The sequence below is a fragment of the Sciurus vulgaris genome (genome assembly GCF_902686455.1).
Source record: "Sciurus vulgaris genome assembly, chromosome: 1".
Classification (NCBI taxonomy): Eukaryota; Metazoa; Chordata; class Mammalia; order Rodentia; family Sciuridae; genus Sciurus; species Sciurus vulgaris.
In genome coordinates, this window is record NC_136461.1 from 203,772,571 (window position 1) to 203,787,424 (window position 14,854).

At 53.3% G+C, this 14,854-nt stretch overlaps 1 protein-coding gene across 1 annotated transcript in view; it reads left to right on the forward strand.

The window, feature by feature from the left end:
- The window catches only part of TG (thyroglobulin), a gene marked incomplete at its 5' end in the record, with an annotated part of 218,433 nt that extends 206,246 nt beyond the window's left edge, over window positions 1-12,187 (forward strand). The window contains 3 exons of the mRNA XM_079134473.1: window positions 9,235-9,369; window positions 10,804-10,994; window positions 11,968-12,187. Coding sequence (XP_078990599.1) covers window positions 9,235-9,369; window positions 10,804-10,994; window positions 11,968-12,083 — 442 coding nt within the window. The 3' untranslated portion in view covers window positions 12,084-12,187. The remainder of the gene's footprint in view (window positions 1-9,234; window positions 9,370-10,803; window positions 10,995-11,967) is intronic.
- Window positions 12,188-14,854: the final 2,667 nt, after the last annotated feature.

Genomic DNA, 14,854 nt, shown 5'->3' on the forward strand with positions numbered 1-14,854 from the left:
AGCAGGGCCTGGCGACCATGGGCACTAGGAGTACCTGCCATCCTGGCCGTCGGAATACGTCCCCAAGGACTCCTGTGCAGAGGTCCCCTCCAGCCCCATTGTGGCACAGACTGGCCCAGGCAGACGCACGATCAGTGAGCAGGTCCCAGCCAGGATGAGTGCTGGCCATTTAGGGCTCTTCTCCAAGGCCTCCCTCCCCTCCCCTTCCTCTCCCTCTCCCCCTCCCCTCCCCTCCCTCTCCCTCTCCCTCTCCCTCTCCCTCTTCCCCTTTCCCCCTCTCTCCCCCTCTCCTTCCCCCTCCCTCTCCCTCTCCCCCTCCCCTCCTCTCCCCTCTCCTCCCCTCCCCTGCCCTGGAGCTGTCACACCTCCCAATCTATTTCTGGCTCAAATCTACACACTTAAAATATCCGTGTGTGCTGCACCCAGCCATCTGTCTCCTACCTCCGTGTCTGGGCGTACGTTGGTTTTCCTGGCAACGCTGGCAGACACACACACAGTCCTTGCTTCCTTCCAGACTGTCCCTGACGGCTGCACAATGACTGCAGGTCTCTAATTGCCCCCTGGATTATCAGCGAGATCTCCATCCCTGAAACAGAGGGCCAGCCAGCCACCCCGAGGGAAGAGCGGGCATGAGGCTGGGGCAGGGGACAAAGATCCAGAAACCCACAGCCTGAGGGGACATTGGAGGTTCAGATTCAAAGAATCGCAGGACATAACTCCTTCCTTCTATAGATAAACAAAAGCCGGAGAGATGATGGGGTTATATCCCAGTCCCAGAGCCTCTAAGTGGCTCTCCGGACTCACATCCTGTCACCTATACTCTCTTCCATTTTTTTCAGCAGCATCCACTTCAACCAGAGCTTTACTGAGGACCTGCTGTGGCTAAGTCCACTTATTAGCTGTGTGACATTTGGTCAGTCACTTAACCTCTCTGAGCCCCCTCAATTATACCTCAGACGAGTAATAACACCTATCCCACAGAGCTTCTGGAAAGGTTCAGGCGACAGGACCTGTACAATGTTCAGTCCAAGGCTTTTATCTGTCACGTATGTGTGTGCGTGGGTGTGTGTGCCTCTAGTTACCTGGCAGCCTCTAGTTACCAAAGCTATTAATCTAAAACTAAGCTTTCGATCTGGTCCTGTCTCTACCACTTATTGCTGTTTGCATCTGAGCACGTTCCCCTACCTCATGGAATGGGCCTCAGTGCCTCTTTCTTGCAGGGTGAATACTCAAGGTAACGCCTGTTAAACCTGGCACCTCATAGATGTTCGATATTTGGTAGCTAGGGCTATTTTCCTTTTAGGAAAAACTAAGACTGATAGGAAAACTAATAAGTATAAAAGGCTAAAGAGGCAGTGATGTTCCTCCTTTGTAGCTTCTCCCAACTTTGGAAAACAAAGCTGTAAATTCTAGACTTGAGACATTTTGTTCAGCTCTGCGTGTGCATTTTAGAGACTTTGGTGGATGCCAGGGGTCTTGGCCGGTCCAGGTTCACATACTATCTTTTCAGTTGACAGTATGATAGGTCTTCTGGAATTAACAAACCCAGGGAAATACTGAGTGACTGGATTCTTGAATTGGGTTCCCAGGCCTGGCTCTGTCCTGTGTGATTGACACGCTTACTTTCCAGCGTAGGAAGCATCATTTTCTGAAACCGACCGTCCAGCCAGGTGGCATATTAGGGCTGACTCTGTGCTTCCTCTTCAGTCTTGATTCAATAAATACTTGCCTGATGCCTTCTCTGCGACAAACTCTCCTCCACAACCCGAGCTGGATCAGCCTGCCTTGCGGATAGGCACTGCCTGCTGGAGATGGTGCCATGGAGAAGGGCTGATGGGCAGGAAGGAATAGGGCACAAAGATGCGCAGCATGCACGGATCAGCAGAGTAAGTCCGGAACACAGCACTGGGAGGGAGTCACGATACAGTGTGAAGGCAGCAGAACCTTCTGAAGGGTGACGTTTGAACCAAGAACTGCGACGTGAGGAGGTTTGGTCCTAGTGTCGAAATGAGCAGCAAGTCATCTCAAAAGGATTGTCAAAAGCCAACATCTTGGGCTGGGGATATAGCTCAGTTAGTAGAGTGCTTGCCTCGCACACACAAGGCCCTGGGTTCTAATCCCCAGCCCCACAAAACAAACAACAACAAGAAAAAAATCACCCTGCGGTGGGAAGTGGCCCAGTATGTTTATGAATAAAGAAGGCCAAGGAGCCAGAGACTACTGAAGACCAGGAGTGTGTTGGAAATATGGGGGAAAGAGAGGGTCTCCTAGCTCACATAGGAGTTTGTAAATCCTAGTAGGCAGAGGCCACATTTTATCTGAATATGATGGGAAGTCATTGAAATTTTTTAAAAAGATGTTTGGAGATGGGTCAGGACTGTGTTATTTAAAGTAAACCTGGGAGCTCATTTTAAAGGCTTGCATAACAGATCCTTCTGCAAAACACAGCTGTTTGCTAAGCGTGTAATTGCTTCCTGATTGATTCATAGGCAGCATCTGAACTCTTGCACATTGGTTTGCTCACTTGCAGTCCTTCATTCCTCAGCGATTTAGCAATGCCTCAACTTCTAAAAAGAAAAACAAAGAACTCTGGGAAGCAGGTTTTCATGCCCCCTGCCCCTCATTTTCTTGGGAGGATGGTTTCTGCAGAAGTGGACCTGATACGAGGAGGGAGTGAGGTCAGCAGAGTTCCTCTTGCTGGTGGAGCAACCTGGGCAGAAGTCCATGCACCTGCAGACGCTGCACCAGCCTGGCGGACAACTGGCTGGTCTGGGCCCCTCCCGGTCAAGCCTCTCTCTCCCGCCATCCTCAGTGGGACAGTCAAAAATTCTGTCACGCAAAACCCTGTGTTCCTTCTGTCAAGGAAGATTTCTCTCAGCTGGAGGGGAACCCAGGCTCAGCCATCCTTCCTGCTGAGGCCACTGTCCCGTGCTCTTTCGGGGGACATCACCTTGGTCATCTGCTTCCTGAGGAGCCCAAACATGGTGTGGGTCATGGCTCCTGAGCCAGATGTGAAGCTCATGTCAGGAACTTGCGCAATGGAGAAGTTCTGAAGTGTGGTGGCCTCTGGGCTGCTAGGATGCAGGCTCAGTCCCTGCCCGTCCCCAGCAGCACCAGCAAGACACAGGACAAGCCCAAGGTGAGGTCGGGCATTGTGAGAAAAGAACCTGTGTCTGTCTCCTGGACAGTGGCAGCCTGGCCTTCAGCCCAGGTCACTCTACTAATTGTTGTAAAAGGCACACGACTTTGCACTCACTGCCTGAGGTGTCCCCAGCCCCTATAGGATGTGATCTCCAATTCTTTGGGCCTTGCAGGACCTGAAGCCTTCAGGAGCAAGCCGTCTCCAGTGGCCCCACACCTTGGACTTTCCATCTGGAGAAATTCCAGTTTCACTTAGCATAATGCACTCATCAGCAGACCTGAGGCCAGAGTGCTCAGGTTCATCACCTGGCTGACCTCATGCCCCTGTGAGCCACCCTGTGACTGCCAAGTGCAGCATCGCTGCCCAAAAGCTCATGTGCACTTCCTCCACCTGCTGGCACTGCTCCCCACCAAGGAGCACACGCACCACCCCCTCTCCAACGGTGCCAAGCTCCTGTCCACTCCCTGCCTGAAAAGAGTAGCGTCCTGTCTCTCCTCTATGGTGCTTTGTAAGTGGTTCTGTCACCTGATGGGCACCTGTCCATCATACACATCATTTTATGTTTGAAACCATTGGCTCACCTGCATTTCCTGCTCCCCTCCTGAGTTCCTTGAGGAAGGGCCCCCGCTCACCCTCCCAGGCCCAGCATCCATCAGGCAGGACACAGCGCACATTCGGCCAGTGTGGGCCAGGATGTCTCAGCCCTGACATCCATGTCCCGCCTTGTCTCGCCTGCTGTTCATCCTCAGTGAACGGCACTCACACCCTGGAACTGGAACAAGAAACCTGCATGCACAAAATTGTGCCCAGAGTGGTGTGGCTGGTTGGTTCTTCCCACACTCGGGCCCAATGTGACTTTACCAACATCGCCAGCAGTAACTCCCCCTGAGGTGACAATTTTTAGCTTCCAGAGGGTTTTCCTTCACCCTGTATCTAAAAGCGTCTAGTTATTCATGTGGAAGGCTGAGCAGGGGCCAGAGCCACGGCGATAGGAAAGGCCCGGGGCAGAGAGCCGTGGTGGAGTGGGGTTTGAGCTGATCTTTCAGGAAGCAGCTCTCAGCCCACATCTGCTGCCACAGTGAGAAGACCAGCTGTGGCTTCCAGCTCAGCACAGGTAGCTGTCAGAGCAGGGAACGTCTTGACCCCTGAATCCCAACCACAGTAAACAGCACCTGGAAGCTAAATGCCACAGGCCGGCCATGTGCCTGTCCAGCCGCCCCTGGCTTGGGCATATGGTTGGGCAGCAACCGAAGAGAGCATGAAGAAGCCACGCCCACAGCACATGCTGCGGCCCAAGCTCAGGAGCTTCTCCCTTATTTCCCCAGGCACATCCCGCTGTCCCCTCTGCAGACACTGACTCCAGACGCCCTCTTCTTCCTCCAGAAGCCTTGGGACTCTCACCGGGGTTGGCTCTCTGATCCCGTGTTCCCTCCTCCATGCCGCCACTCTGAGTCCCTCCTCCAGATGTCTGTCTTCAACTGCTTCAGATAGGTCCAGGATCCTAACAGAGGTCAGCCCTGCGAGGAAAAAGCTCAAGTCCTCATACAAGCAGGCTCTGGATCACATACCGGGTGGCTGGAGGGCCAGGCCTCCTCCAGAAGCACTGTTTACTGACCCTTTGAGGACACAGGCAGTGTGGGCCACAGTCAGCAAGCACCAGGGCCCAAGGCCCAGCTGTGATCCTCTCCACCCCACTCTGTGAAGTCAGTGTGGGGGTCTGACATCCTCCACAGCAGCAGGATTTATACCACGGAAATCGGAAAAGGCCAAGAGCGGAAACGCCCTCCCCAAGGCCAGTGGGTAACGCTTCCTAGCTCACGGTGGGCACAGCGCATGGCGGCCAGGAGCTTCCCTGAAGAAGGGTGCACGCAGGCAGCTTCCTGATGACTGAGGGAGACCCTCAGGCATGGCCTCCTGGCTGAAGCCCCATGGTGGACCCCGGGGAACGACCTCACCATTGTGATTTCAGGCACCCCAGGGAAGGACAAGGGAAGGGGCCCGTGAGCCAGAAACCACCACTGATTGGACATGTGTCCCTCAAGGCCTCGGGCAAGCCTGAGGGTGTCACCAGTCTCAGACGAGGCCCAGGGCGGCTGTGTGTCCTGTGCAGAGGCGAAGGGACAGGTGAAGATGAAGGCGGAGGCCGGGCTCTGGCTCAGGACTGCGTCTGCTCCCAGGCCACTTGGCACGTGGCGTTCTTTGGAAGAAACACTAGACAAGGCAAAGCTGCTGTGGTGGGTAGGACGCTGTCCCCAAGATGTCCCTGTCCTGAACCCTGATACCTTGTCAAGTCGACATGCTGCCTCACAGGGCAAAGGGACTCTGCAGGTCTGGGGAAGGGTCAGGCCGCGAGAGGACAGATTTCCTCTGTAGTCCTATCTGTGGTTGAGTCCTTAAAGGCAGAGAGGTGGGAGAGAGGGCCTCATGTTCTGAGGAGGGAGGAGGCCTGGGCAGCCTCTAGAGCTGGGAACGGGCTTCCCAGTGCAGCCTGCTGGACAGTGGGGACGTGTACCCTCCCCCACGAGCCACCCAAGCCTGCTGTAAACCCTAAGGAGCAGTAAAGACCCTCCCACCATCCCCAGGGGCTGGGGAAATGCAGCCTGTGGCCTTGGTGACGTGAGCCCAGGGAGACCTGTGCTGGACCTCGGCCCTCTGGGAACCGTGAGGTAGCTCTTGTGCTGTTTAAACCAGGAGGTCACTGGCTCTCCTAGGGCATCAGTGGAACACCATCCGGTCGCATCCTAGAAGGGTCTCTGCAGGAGCCGCTGCCCTGCCCTCCACCCTGCCAGCCAAGCGCAGCCAGGAAGGGGAGAGTCCTCGCTGACCCTCAGGGCTCTCCCTGGGCAGGCTGGGAGCCTGGCGCGGGCCTGGGAGGTCCCTGCTTGAACCCTGGCTCTCCACGTCAGGTCACTTTAGCTGTGGGAGCCCCGGGCCGTCACCTGGAGAGCATGTGGGTGGAGCACTGAGTCACCGGCTGGTGCTGAAGGTTGGGGGACTTGAGTGTCAGAAGCCCAGGGCGGAGCCCGGCATCCTGGGCGCTCAGCAGAGGGCGGCTCTCAGCAAACTCGGAGAACGCTGGTTCCCAGAGCTGGGGCGGTGGAAATGGGGGGCCATGGTCAGGCAAGACGCTTCCAGTAGGCAGGAGAGGAGAGAGAAGTCTGGTCGCTGTGTTCATTTTATTTTTTAGATTTTGAGATCATTGTGTAGTGCGCTGAACATAACTGATAATTTCAAAAATACCAGTGAGTCAATTTCTAATGATCTTATCACAACAAGTTCAAAAAGTTAAGTTCTTAATATTTTAGCTAATTATCCACATTGGTTCAAGAATCCTAAAAGGGCTGGGATGTGGCTCGGTGGTGGAGCACCTGTGTAGCCTGCGTGAGGCCCTGGGTCCACCCCAGACCCACGCACCCCAAAGCTCAGCACCATTTACATAAACACACGCAAGCATGCCAATATATAATAAAATTAATTAATTAAAAACAAATGATAAAAACAGACCCCAAGTAGAGCGGGCAGCTTTGGGGTCACAGGATCCTCCAAATTTCTGCAACGTTCGCTGTTTCCTCTGTCCTCTGAGAGCTTCAGTGTCCTTGACATTGGCCACCTGCGGAAGTTGCAGGGACACTGCAGTGCTGGCTGTGCCTGTGTCTGACCCCCTGTGTGTCTCAGGGCTCAGTTTCTCTGGGCTCCGAGCCCAGAGCCCTAGGAGTAACAGGGACCTTGAAGACCCTGCTGCACGGAGAGCTGCCAGGTGCAGCAGCTCATTTGATTTGGTGAGGAAACTGAGTCACAGAAAAGCCAAAGCGCTCTCACAAAGTGACGCAGGCAGTGGGTCCCCGGGCTGTCTCATTCATGTTGTTCTATGCTTTGGCCAGGCACCTGTCACTGGGCCACCCTGCTCGCAGTGGTGGTAGGCAAGCAGGCTGGAGCCCACAGAAGCCCAGCCAAGCCTGGTGTCAGGCCCTGGTGTTAAGGAAGGACCCTGCACCTGTGCTGTCACAGGGGCCCCAGCCCAAATGGGCAGGGGCAACAGAAAGGCAGTCTCTTCACTGGAAATGCTCCCCTTCAAAGCCCAGGCAAGGGTCCCCTTTTCCCAGCAGCCTGGTGATGGCGTGAGCCACACTGAGCCACTGCTGGGTATAGGCTGACCTGAGAAAGCAGTTCACTTCTGGTGTGACTTTTCTCCATGAGGGTCCCTTTATCCCATAAAGGGATACCTGCCCTGACCCAGCCCTCACCCAACACCCCTGTCCAGGGCCCGTCTCCCCATCCCACACCATGAGACCCTCAGTGACCATGTGTGCCCCTCAGAGACCAGCCCCTTCCTTAATGGCATGTGGGGTGTGGGAGAAGGAATGGAGACACACCCCTCATCAGTTCCCACCGGCTGCAGCATCTTAGGCTGATTTCCACAGCAACCCTGTGGAGCAGGTATTTATGTCGCCTTCATAGGCAGGAAGCAGAGAATTGGGGCCTAGTAACTTGCCGAAGGTTGAGGAGCCCACACTGAGGAGCGGTGGCCCTGGGCCCTCAGTCACATCATGCCTCCTGGAAACCATAGCTCTGACCACTCTGCTGTCCAACTACTAGGGGTTTCTGGGCAAGTCAAGAAGTCTCTCTAGACTGCACAATTAGAGGTGCCTCTTGAGATAACTAGGGGCCGACTCCGAGGTTGAAGGACATGGTCGCACACAAGACCAGCAGCTGCCTTTGGTTTTTTGTCCTTTACAGGTTTCCTTTTTCCAGTGTGGGGTACTGAGACTTTTTTTCCCTAGTATGGGACAGGGTCTTTCCCAGGCTGGAACCCAACTTTTGATCCTCCTGCCTCTGTCTCCATGGTAACTGGGACTGCAGGCATGCACCATCAGGCCTGGCTGACCACCAACTCGTTCCGAAAATTTAGGGGTTTCTCAAACCACCCTCAGATTCAGTACCTCACTGGAAGGACTGATGAAGTTCCCTGCAAGTGGTAGTACCCGTGGTAGTGATCTGTTAGTGGACAAGGACGCGGTCTAAGGTGAGCCAGAGGAGGACAGATGCAGTGCAGGCCCAGGGGCTCCAGACCGAAAGCCCCACTGCCCTCCCACTATGCATCGGGACCTGCTCCTTTCTCTGCACTGACGTGTGACTGCACACAGGAGCATAGCCATACAGGGGGCCCACCATGTTGGGTGTTTGTTTTTTATTGGGGCACCATTATGATGGCGTGATCAATTGGTTGCCCAACTGGCTCATCTGTTACAGGCTGAGCAACATCATGTGACACAAAGCTCCCCCTGAAATCATGACTTGGTGTTTCTGGCTTGGCCATACCCACCCCAAGACTGTCCTATATGGCCACATGGCCCCTAGCATCCAGTGTGACCAGCCTCTCCCCTCAACAGAGCACCCCTATCAGGCAAGGCTTACTCCCAGAGCCCAAGGGCAAGGCCAGAGCTGTCTTAGGGTCAAGCTATGTTCTTTACCATGAAACTGTAAATCCCTCCTGGATTTCCCTCTTTAACACCCTCCCAGTTTCACCGCTCAGACCTAGGTACACAGGCTCTCCTGTGCCACCCTGACTGGGCCCATGCAAACTTTGAACTGGCTTCCAGATCTCACCCCCATTTGCTGGCTGGTTACAAGAGGTCCAGTTAAGTGACACACGTTTATTGAGCAATTATTACATGCCCGGTGCTAGGATGGGCTTCAGAGACAAACGCCAACCTTGACGTGGGAAGAAGAACTTGAGCAGACCAGGGGCTCCAAGTGCAGGCTATTTTCATCCCTGTGATCCATGAATGGATGAGCAAATAGTCAATGATAACGGAAGTGTCCTGGTAGCACGTGGTCAAATGGGCATTCTCTTGGGGAGGTGCTCACAGGCTCACAGGTTCCTCAGCTCTGGTGAACACCAGGAGCACCTGAGTCTGGATCTGCCCCAGGGGAGCCAAGGGTAAGGGCCCAGCCTGGTCTCGGCGAGGCTGAGCTCCGAGCAGGAATCCTAAACAAAGTGGAAAGCCCCCTGCCGGGGAGAATGTTGGTCTGGTTTCTCCAGTGGCTCACTCCTCCCTGAAGGCTCACCTCTTCCTTCCCTGTTCGATTAGCCTGGAGTTGCTGGTGGACCTGCAGCATGCCTTCGGCCTCCCCTTCTACCCAGGCCTCCAGGGGCAGTTTTCCCTGGAGGAGAGAAGTCTGTCGCTGAGGATCATGCAGTACGTTTCCAACTTCATCAGATCCGGGTAAGTGGACCTTGTCCTGAACTCTTCCATCATGCGTCCCTTGCCCCTCCATCAGAATGTGGGGGCCACCTTTGGCATCAGCGGGCTCACCCTTTCCTCCCTAAACAGGCCTTCTGGCCTCCGGTCTTCCTGCCTTGGTTCCTTCAATAGTACAAACTACCTTTGCTTAGAATACTCTTCATGAAGACAGCTCCAGTTATAGCCCTCTCTTGTTCAGTCACATTTGATGACTCTAGATCAGGGTTTCGCAGCCTCAGCACTAGTCACACTTGGGATAAATCTGGGGGTGTCCCATGGGTTGCAGAGTGATTGACAGCATCCCTGGCCTCCACCATGTACTCGCCCGCCTTCTGCTCATGAGGTCAAAATGTCTCAGACGTTACCCGATGTCCCCTTGGGGGCCAGACCACTGGGAGGAGAACTGCTCTGCCCCTGGGTAGGCAGGGGTTGGGTGCCAGGCCCTGCTGGGTCTGCCCCTGGCCCTTGCTTCCAGCTGCCTCTGGCTCCCTCCCCCTGCCGTGTGACCTGCACTTCCCTCCCCCTGAGGGTTTCTCTATTTCCCTTCATCTTCTACGGCCTGTGGTGGATCCCCTAGGACTGTGCTAGATCCCTGGGAAAGGCAAACAAGCAAAATCATCCTGGCCCTGCTGCAGGCTCTGACAGCCTGAAACCGTGAAACCAAGCTCGCTCCACCGCAGGACGGAAGAAGGCTTGGCACAGTTGCTCCAGAGGTTGAGCAGGAAAAGACGTTTCTCCTAAGAGGGTTTTAGATAATGTTTCCCCAAAGCAGTGACTTTGACACTGTTCCTGGAAGGAAGAGCAGAACATTCAGATGAGCGAGGTGTCCTGGAGAGCAGGCTGGCTGGAGCGCAGCCACAGTACCTATGAGCACCTTGCATGGTGGGGGCTAGAGGTGGGGCCTGTGGGGAGAGGGCCTGGCCAGCAGGTCTGGGATGGAGCCCAGGTCTCAGCAGTGTGACGTCCTTTTCCTGGAGAAGTTGAAGGGTGGTTGGCAAGGTGGCAAGCAGGCTCCCTGGTTCTGGGCCCAGCCTCCTGCCCAGATCTTGGACAAACATGGGCATTCCAGAGACCGGCCACAGTGTCCAGATCAAAGAGCATCATGGTAGAAAGGACATGGAGGCCTCCTGACCACTCAGAAAGACAGGAGGGCAACACTGGGTCCTGAGTAATGCCAGTGAGTGGGGAGCCCACGTCTTTCTTCACAGGAAAGGCCTGAGTGAGGCGAGTTCAGAAGAACTTTGTCCCTGATGTTCTGCAGCACCTGGTGCACGTCAAAGCCCAGGAGCCAGATTGGGCAGGTTGGCAAAGATGCGTAAGCTTGACAGACCAAGCTTACGTAGGAAGTGACCCCAGGGGATAGCAGCAAAGGCAGTCTTCCCTCACGCATAGATATGCCTTTCTCTCCTCTACCAGAAACCCCAACTACCCACACGAGTTCTCACGGAGAGCACCTGAGTTTGCAGCCCCCTGGCCTGACTTTGTGCCTGGAGCTGGAGGAGAGAGCTACAAGGAGTTCAGCGCTCTGCTCCCCAATCGTCAGGGCCTGAAACAGACTGACTGCTCCTTCTGGTCCAAGTACATCCGCACCCTGAAGGCCTCTGCAGGTAGCTATGTCAGCATGGGTGGGAGTGGGCTGGGGGTTGAGCTCCTGGCCCGCCCGCTGCAAGCCTGGGGCTGCTGGAGGCGGATGGCACAGCCCCTCCCGTGAGCTGCTCCCCGTCTGGGGAATCCTTTTGCCAAGACCCTGCTGTTGTAATGGGGCTGGAAGGGGAAGCTGGAGAAACCCAGAGTGCTTCAAAGAGTGCTTCAAAGAGAAGCACTGTGAGACCGAGGCTGAGAAGTGGCTGGGAAGGTGGAAAGAGGACCAGCATCTGACTTCCAGTCAGAAACACTGTGTGGGGAGAAAAGGAAAGATCCCAAAGCTCATCTTCACAGTTCTCACAGGACTGGGTAGGGAATCTCAGAGGCAGTTCTAGCTAGGGTGAAAGCACCATACCTACCTCTTCCTGTTGTGGAATTATTAAGGAGAGAAAATGAATCACAACAAAGGCATGAGGATATAGAAATAAGCATGATGCCCTTAAGAATCTTCTAGAAGAGAGGGATTGGAATGACTTAACCCAATCTTTGCCCTTCAGCTCTCCTGGCACCATGTTGGAAGGCTGCACCAGGGCTGGTGGGAGCCCAAGGAGAGTGGACTCACCTTTCCCTGGAGGGTCTGCAGAGGCCTCCTGGGGAGGTGACATTTTGGCTTAGAAATTCAGAATGACAGTTCTTCAGGTAGGGAGGGCTGTGAGTAAGTGGAGTATCAAATAGAAAAGCGACCTTGTCCAGCACAATTCACATCCCAACTCTGCTTTTAGCTTCCAAGGCCAGATGGCTCTGGTGGTCAAGTACCATCGTACCCTTAGCACATCCCTACAGCGGGGAGATGAGTCTGGTGTCCCAATCACCAGAAATGTGGGGCATAGTTGGAAATGTCTATTGGAGACTGTGGCATCTTTGAGCCAACAGGAAAAGGACTATGGAGAAGCCCTGATCTGGCCTGGACCAATCTGCCCTGCCCTTCTGTTTCAGACGGAGCCAGGGATGAGCCGCTGGCAGGGAGTGAAGAGGAGCTGGCAGCTGGGTCTGAGCAGAAAGAAGACCTCCTGGGTCCCCCAGAGCCAGGCCCTAAGAGCTACAGCAAGTGACCAGCCCCCAAGACACCCACCCACCCTGAAAACCCCACCCCAGACTGCCCACCATGTTCCCTTTTCTCTATAATAAGCCACTTGCTTTCAATAAAGTGTCTACATGCAGCGAAGCATCGGTGACTGAGTTGTGGTTTCAAGGAAATTGTTGGAGAACTCTGTACTACGTCTTAATAACCTTTCTGGTATTTGGATTCCAACTGCTGAGTTTTTCAACAAATATTTATGGAGCATCCAGTGTATAGCAGGCCTGGTACTGAGTGCTGGGGAAGAAAGAACCCTGCATCTCCAGGTGGAGAGAAAATCAGGTAAATAGAAGACAGTGACACAGAAAATAGGGATCTATCGAGGGCAGCCCCCCCGCCAGTGATGTGGTCCCACCTGAGTAATAGGAAAAATTTATTCAAGAAGGTTCTAGAATGGAGGTAGGAGACCAACTCCAGCAACCATGGGCTCTGAGTCAAGGCAGTGAGGGTGGAGATGGGGGAGGCAGCAGAAGCAAGGACCTAGTAAGAAGCAGAGCCAGCTGGACTTGGCTGCACATGAGAGGGAGTAGGTATAGGAAATAACGCTTCTACAGTTTTGGGTCCTAGATAAGCAACTGATTAACTGATTTTCTCATTCACTTTCCTAAGGGATTCATATGTGCAAACAAATCTTCTGTTTAAAACTTTCTTACCCACCTATTTTCCTCCTGCCCCCACACACACCCCAAAGTAAGAGCAGGTGGAACCAGTTATCAGTCTCTCGTTTACATGGTACATCATGAAATGTGTTCACACCATCATCTCAGTTGAGTTCAAACCAAATTTGATGGTGATTTGTAGGTAGGTGGGGCTCAGGAAGGCTCAGGTGTGCTAAATTCACACCTCGAATTTGAGAGGACCGGAGTCCAACTTAGGACTCCAGGTGAAGTGAGCATTCCCTCTGGAAACAACAAAGGGGTTCCTCCACCAACACCGTGGTGGGGACTTTGAAGTCAAGCACTGATGTGGGGCTGTACTAGCCAGGTGCTTGGTGACCTGCAGTGCTCCCTTTGACCCAGTGGTTCCATCTTAGGCCATTCATTAGACTCACCTAGGAACTTTTACAAATCCTGATGCCCTGGCCATACCCCAGAGTGGTAAGGTCCTAATCCCCAGGTGCTGGAGTCCAGGCCTTAGGAGTGTCAATGCACAGTCAATAGACAACACCCTTCCCGTCTCTGGTCTTTAGTTTCCTCACCTATAGAATGGAGTCAGTAAGTTTTCTGGGTGAGCAGCACTTACCAAAGTTTAAGATGGAAGCAATTTTATTTTTTCCCACCATTCTGCATTTGTGGCAGAAAGAACCCCCACCCCCAAGCCGTATCTATCCCAACACCCAGAACCTGTGACTAACTAGAGCAAGGGGAAATTAAGGTGGGAGATGGGGGTTACAGTTGCTAATCAGCTGAGCTTACTTTCCCCAGAAGTACGTAGGTGAATCCAAAGTGATTGAAAGTGGATTAGAAAGGCAGAAGAGAGGATCAGAGACAAGACAGCATGAGAAGAACTTGGCCAGCTGTTGCTGATTTTGAAGATGGAGGGAGTATGCCATGGTCCTGGGAATATGATCAGCTTCTAGAGGCTGGAAAAGGCAAGGAAATGGATTCCCCGCTAGAATCTGCAGAAAGGAACATGCCCCACTAACCACCTGATTTTATCACATTTGAGATTCATCTTAGATGTCTCACCTATAGAGCTATAGGACAATACTACATGCTGTATTAAATCTGTGTGTGGTACTTTGTTACAGCAGCCACAGGAAACTAATACATTAATGATGTACCTCTTTGGATGGATATTCTATTCTGTCCTTGGATCAAACCTCAGGCATAGCTTGTTTTTCTGAAAATTAAAAAAAAAAAAAAAAAAAAAAAACTCCAGTGTAAGTATAATAGAAGCCCCCCAAATTTATCAGCACCAGTCTTGAAAATGGATTGTGTGCATGGTTGGATTCAAGTGATGGACCATGTTGGTAGAAGTAGTTTTTGACGACCCACTTTGTCCACCCAGAATATGTATGCACTCCGCACTGCAAGATGACATCTGCTATTTTGTTCTCGACCTATAAACACTCCATTTAACATCCTGTTTGGTAATAATGCCTACTTTGCAGATTTGCCCTGCTGATTGAAGATTCTAAGGCACGTGAACAGAAAACAGCAAAGTGCTATCCAAAAAGCCCTAGCAGTTAACACGGGTTTAGAGCTAGGTAAGATGGGAAACCAGAGGACTCCAGAAGCCAGGCCACCAGAGCCCCTGCCCAGGAACAGATCTTGGAAAATGGAGACAAAGGAGACAATGTATAGTTACAAAGGCATTGAGTTGGAGAAGACCCAAGTCCCATTACAATGAGGCCAGAGCTCAGGGCTGGGGTCCGACAGTCAGCCCTGGCAGAGCTCCAGAACCCCACTGTAATGTCCTTCCTCACATGCTACAGAGGTTCCCCCGAGGTCATGGAGATTGGGTAGCCCACCACGGATGGGCTTGGTGGTATGCTACAGGGAAGTCCCGAAGGCGTCATGAGCGCTTTTCTCCCTCTGTAAAGGTCAGGAAGGTTACAGCACACCCAGTATCAAGGTCAGGGCCACTCAAAAGTCAAGAAGTGAGTGGGGCATCTCCTCACATTGAGAACCAGAGTGACCTTTGGGACCAGTCAGGCGTGGAGAGGAAGGAAGTGTAGAAATTGGCTGGAAGCCCAGTCATGCCTCAGCTTCCTCCCAAGCTGGATGCTCCCTGGAAGGACGC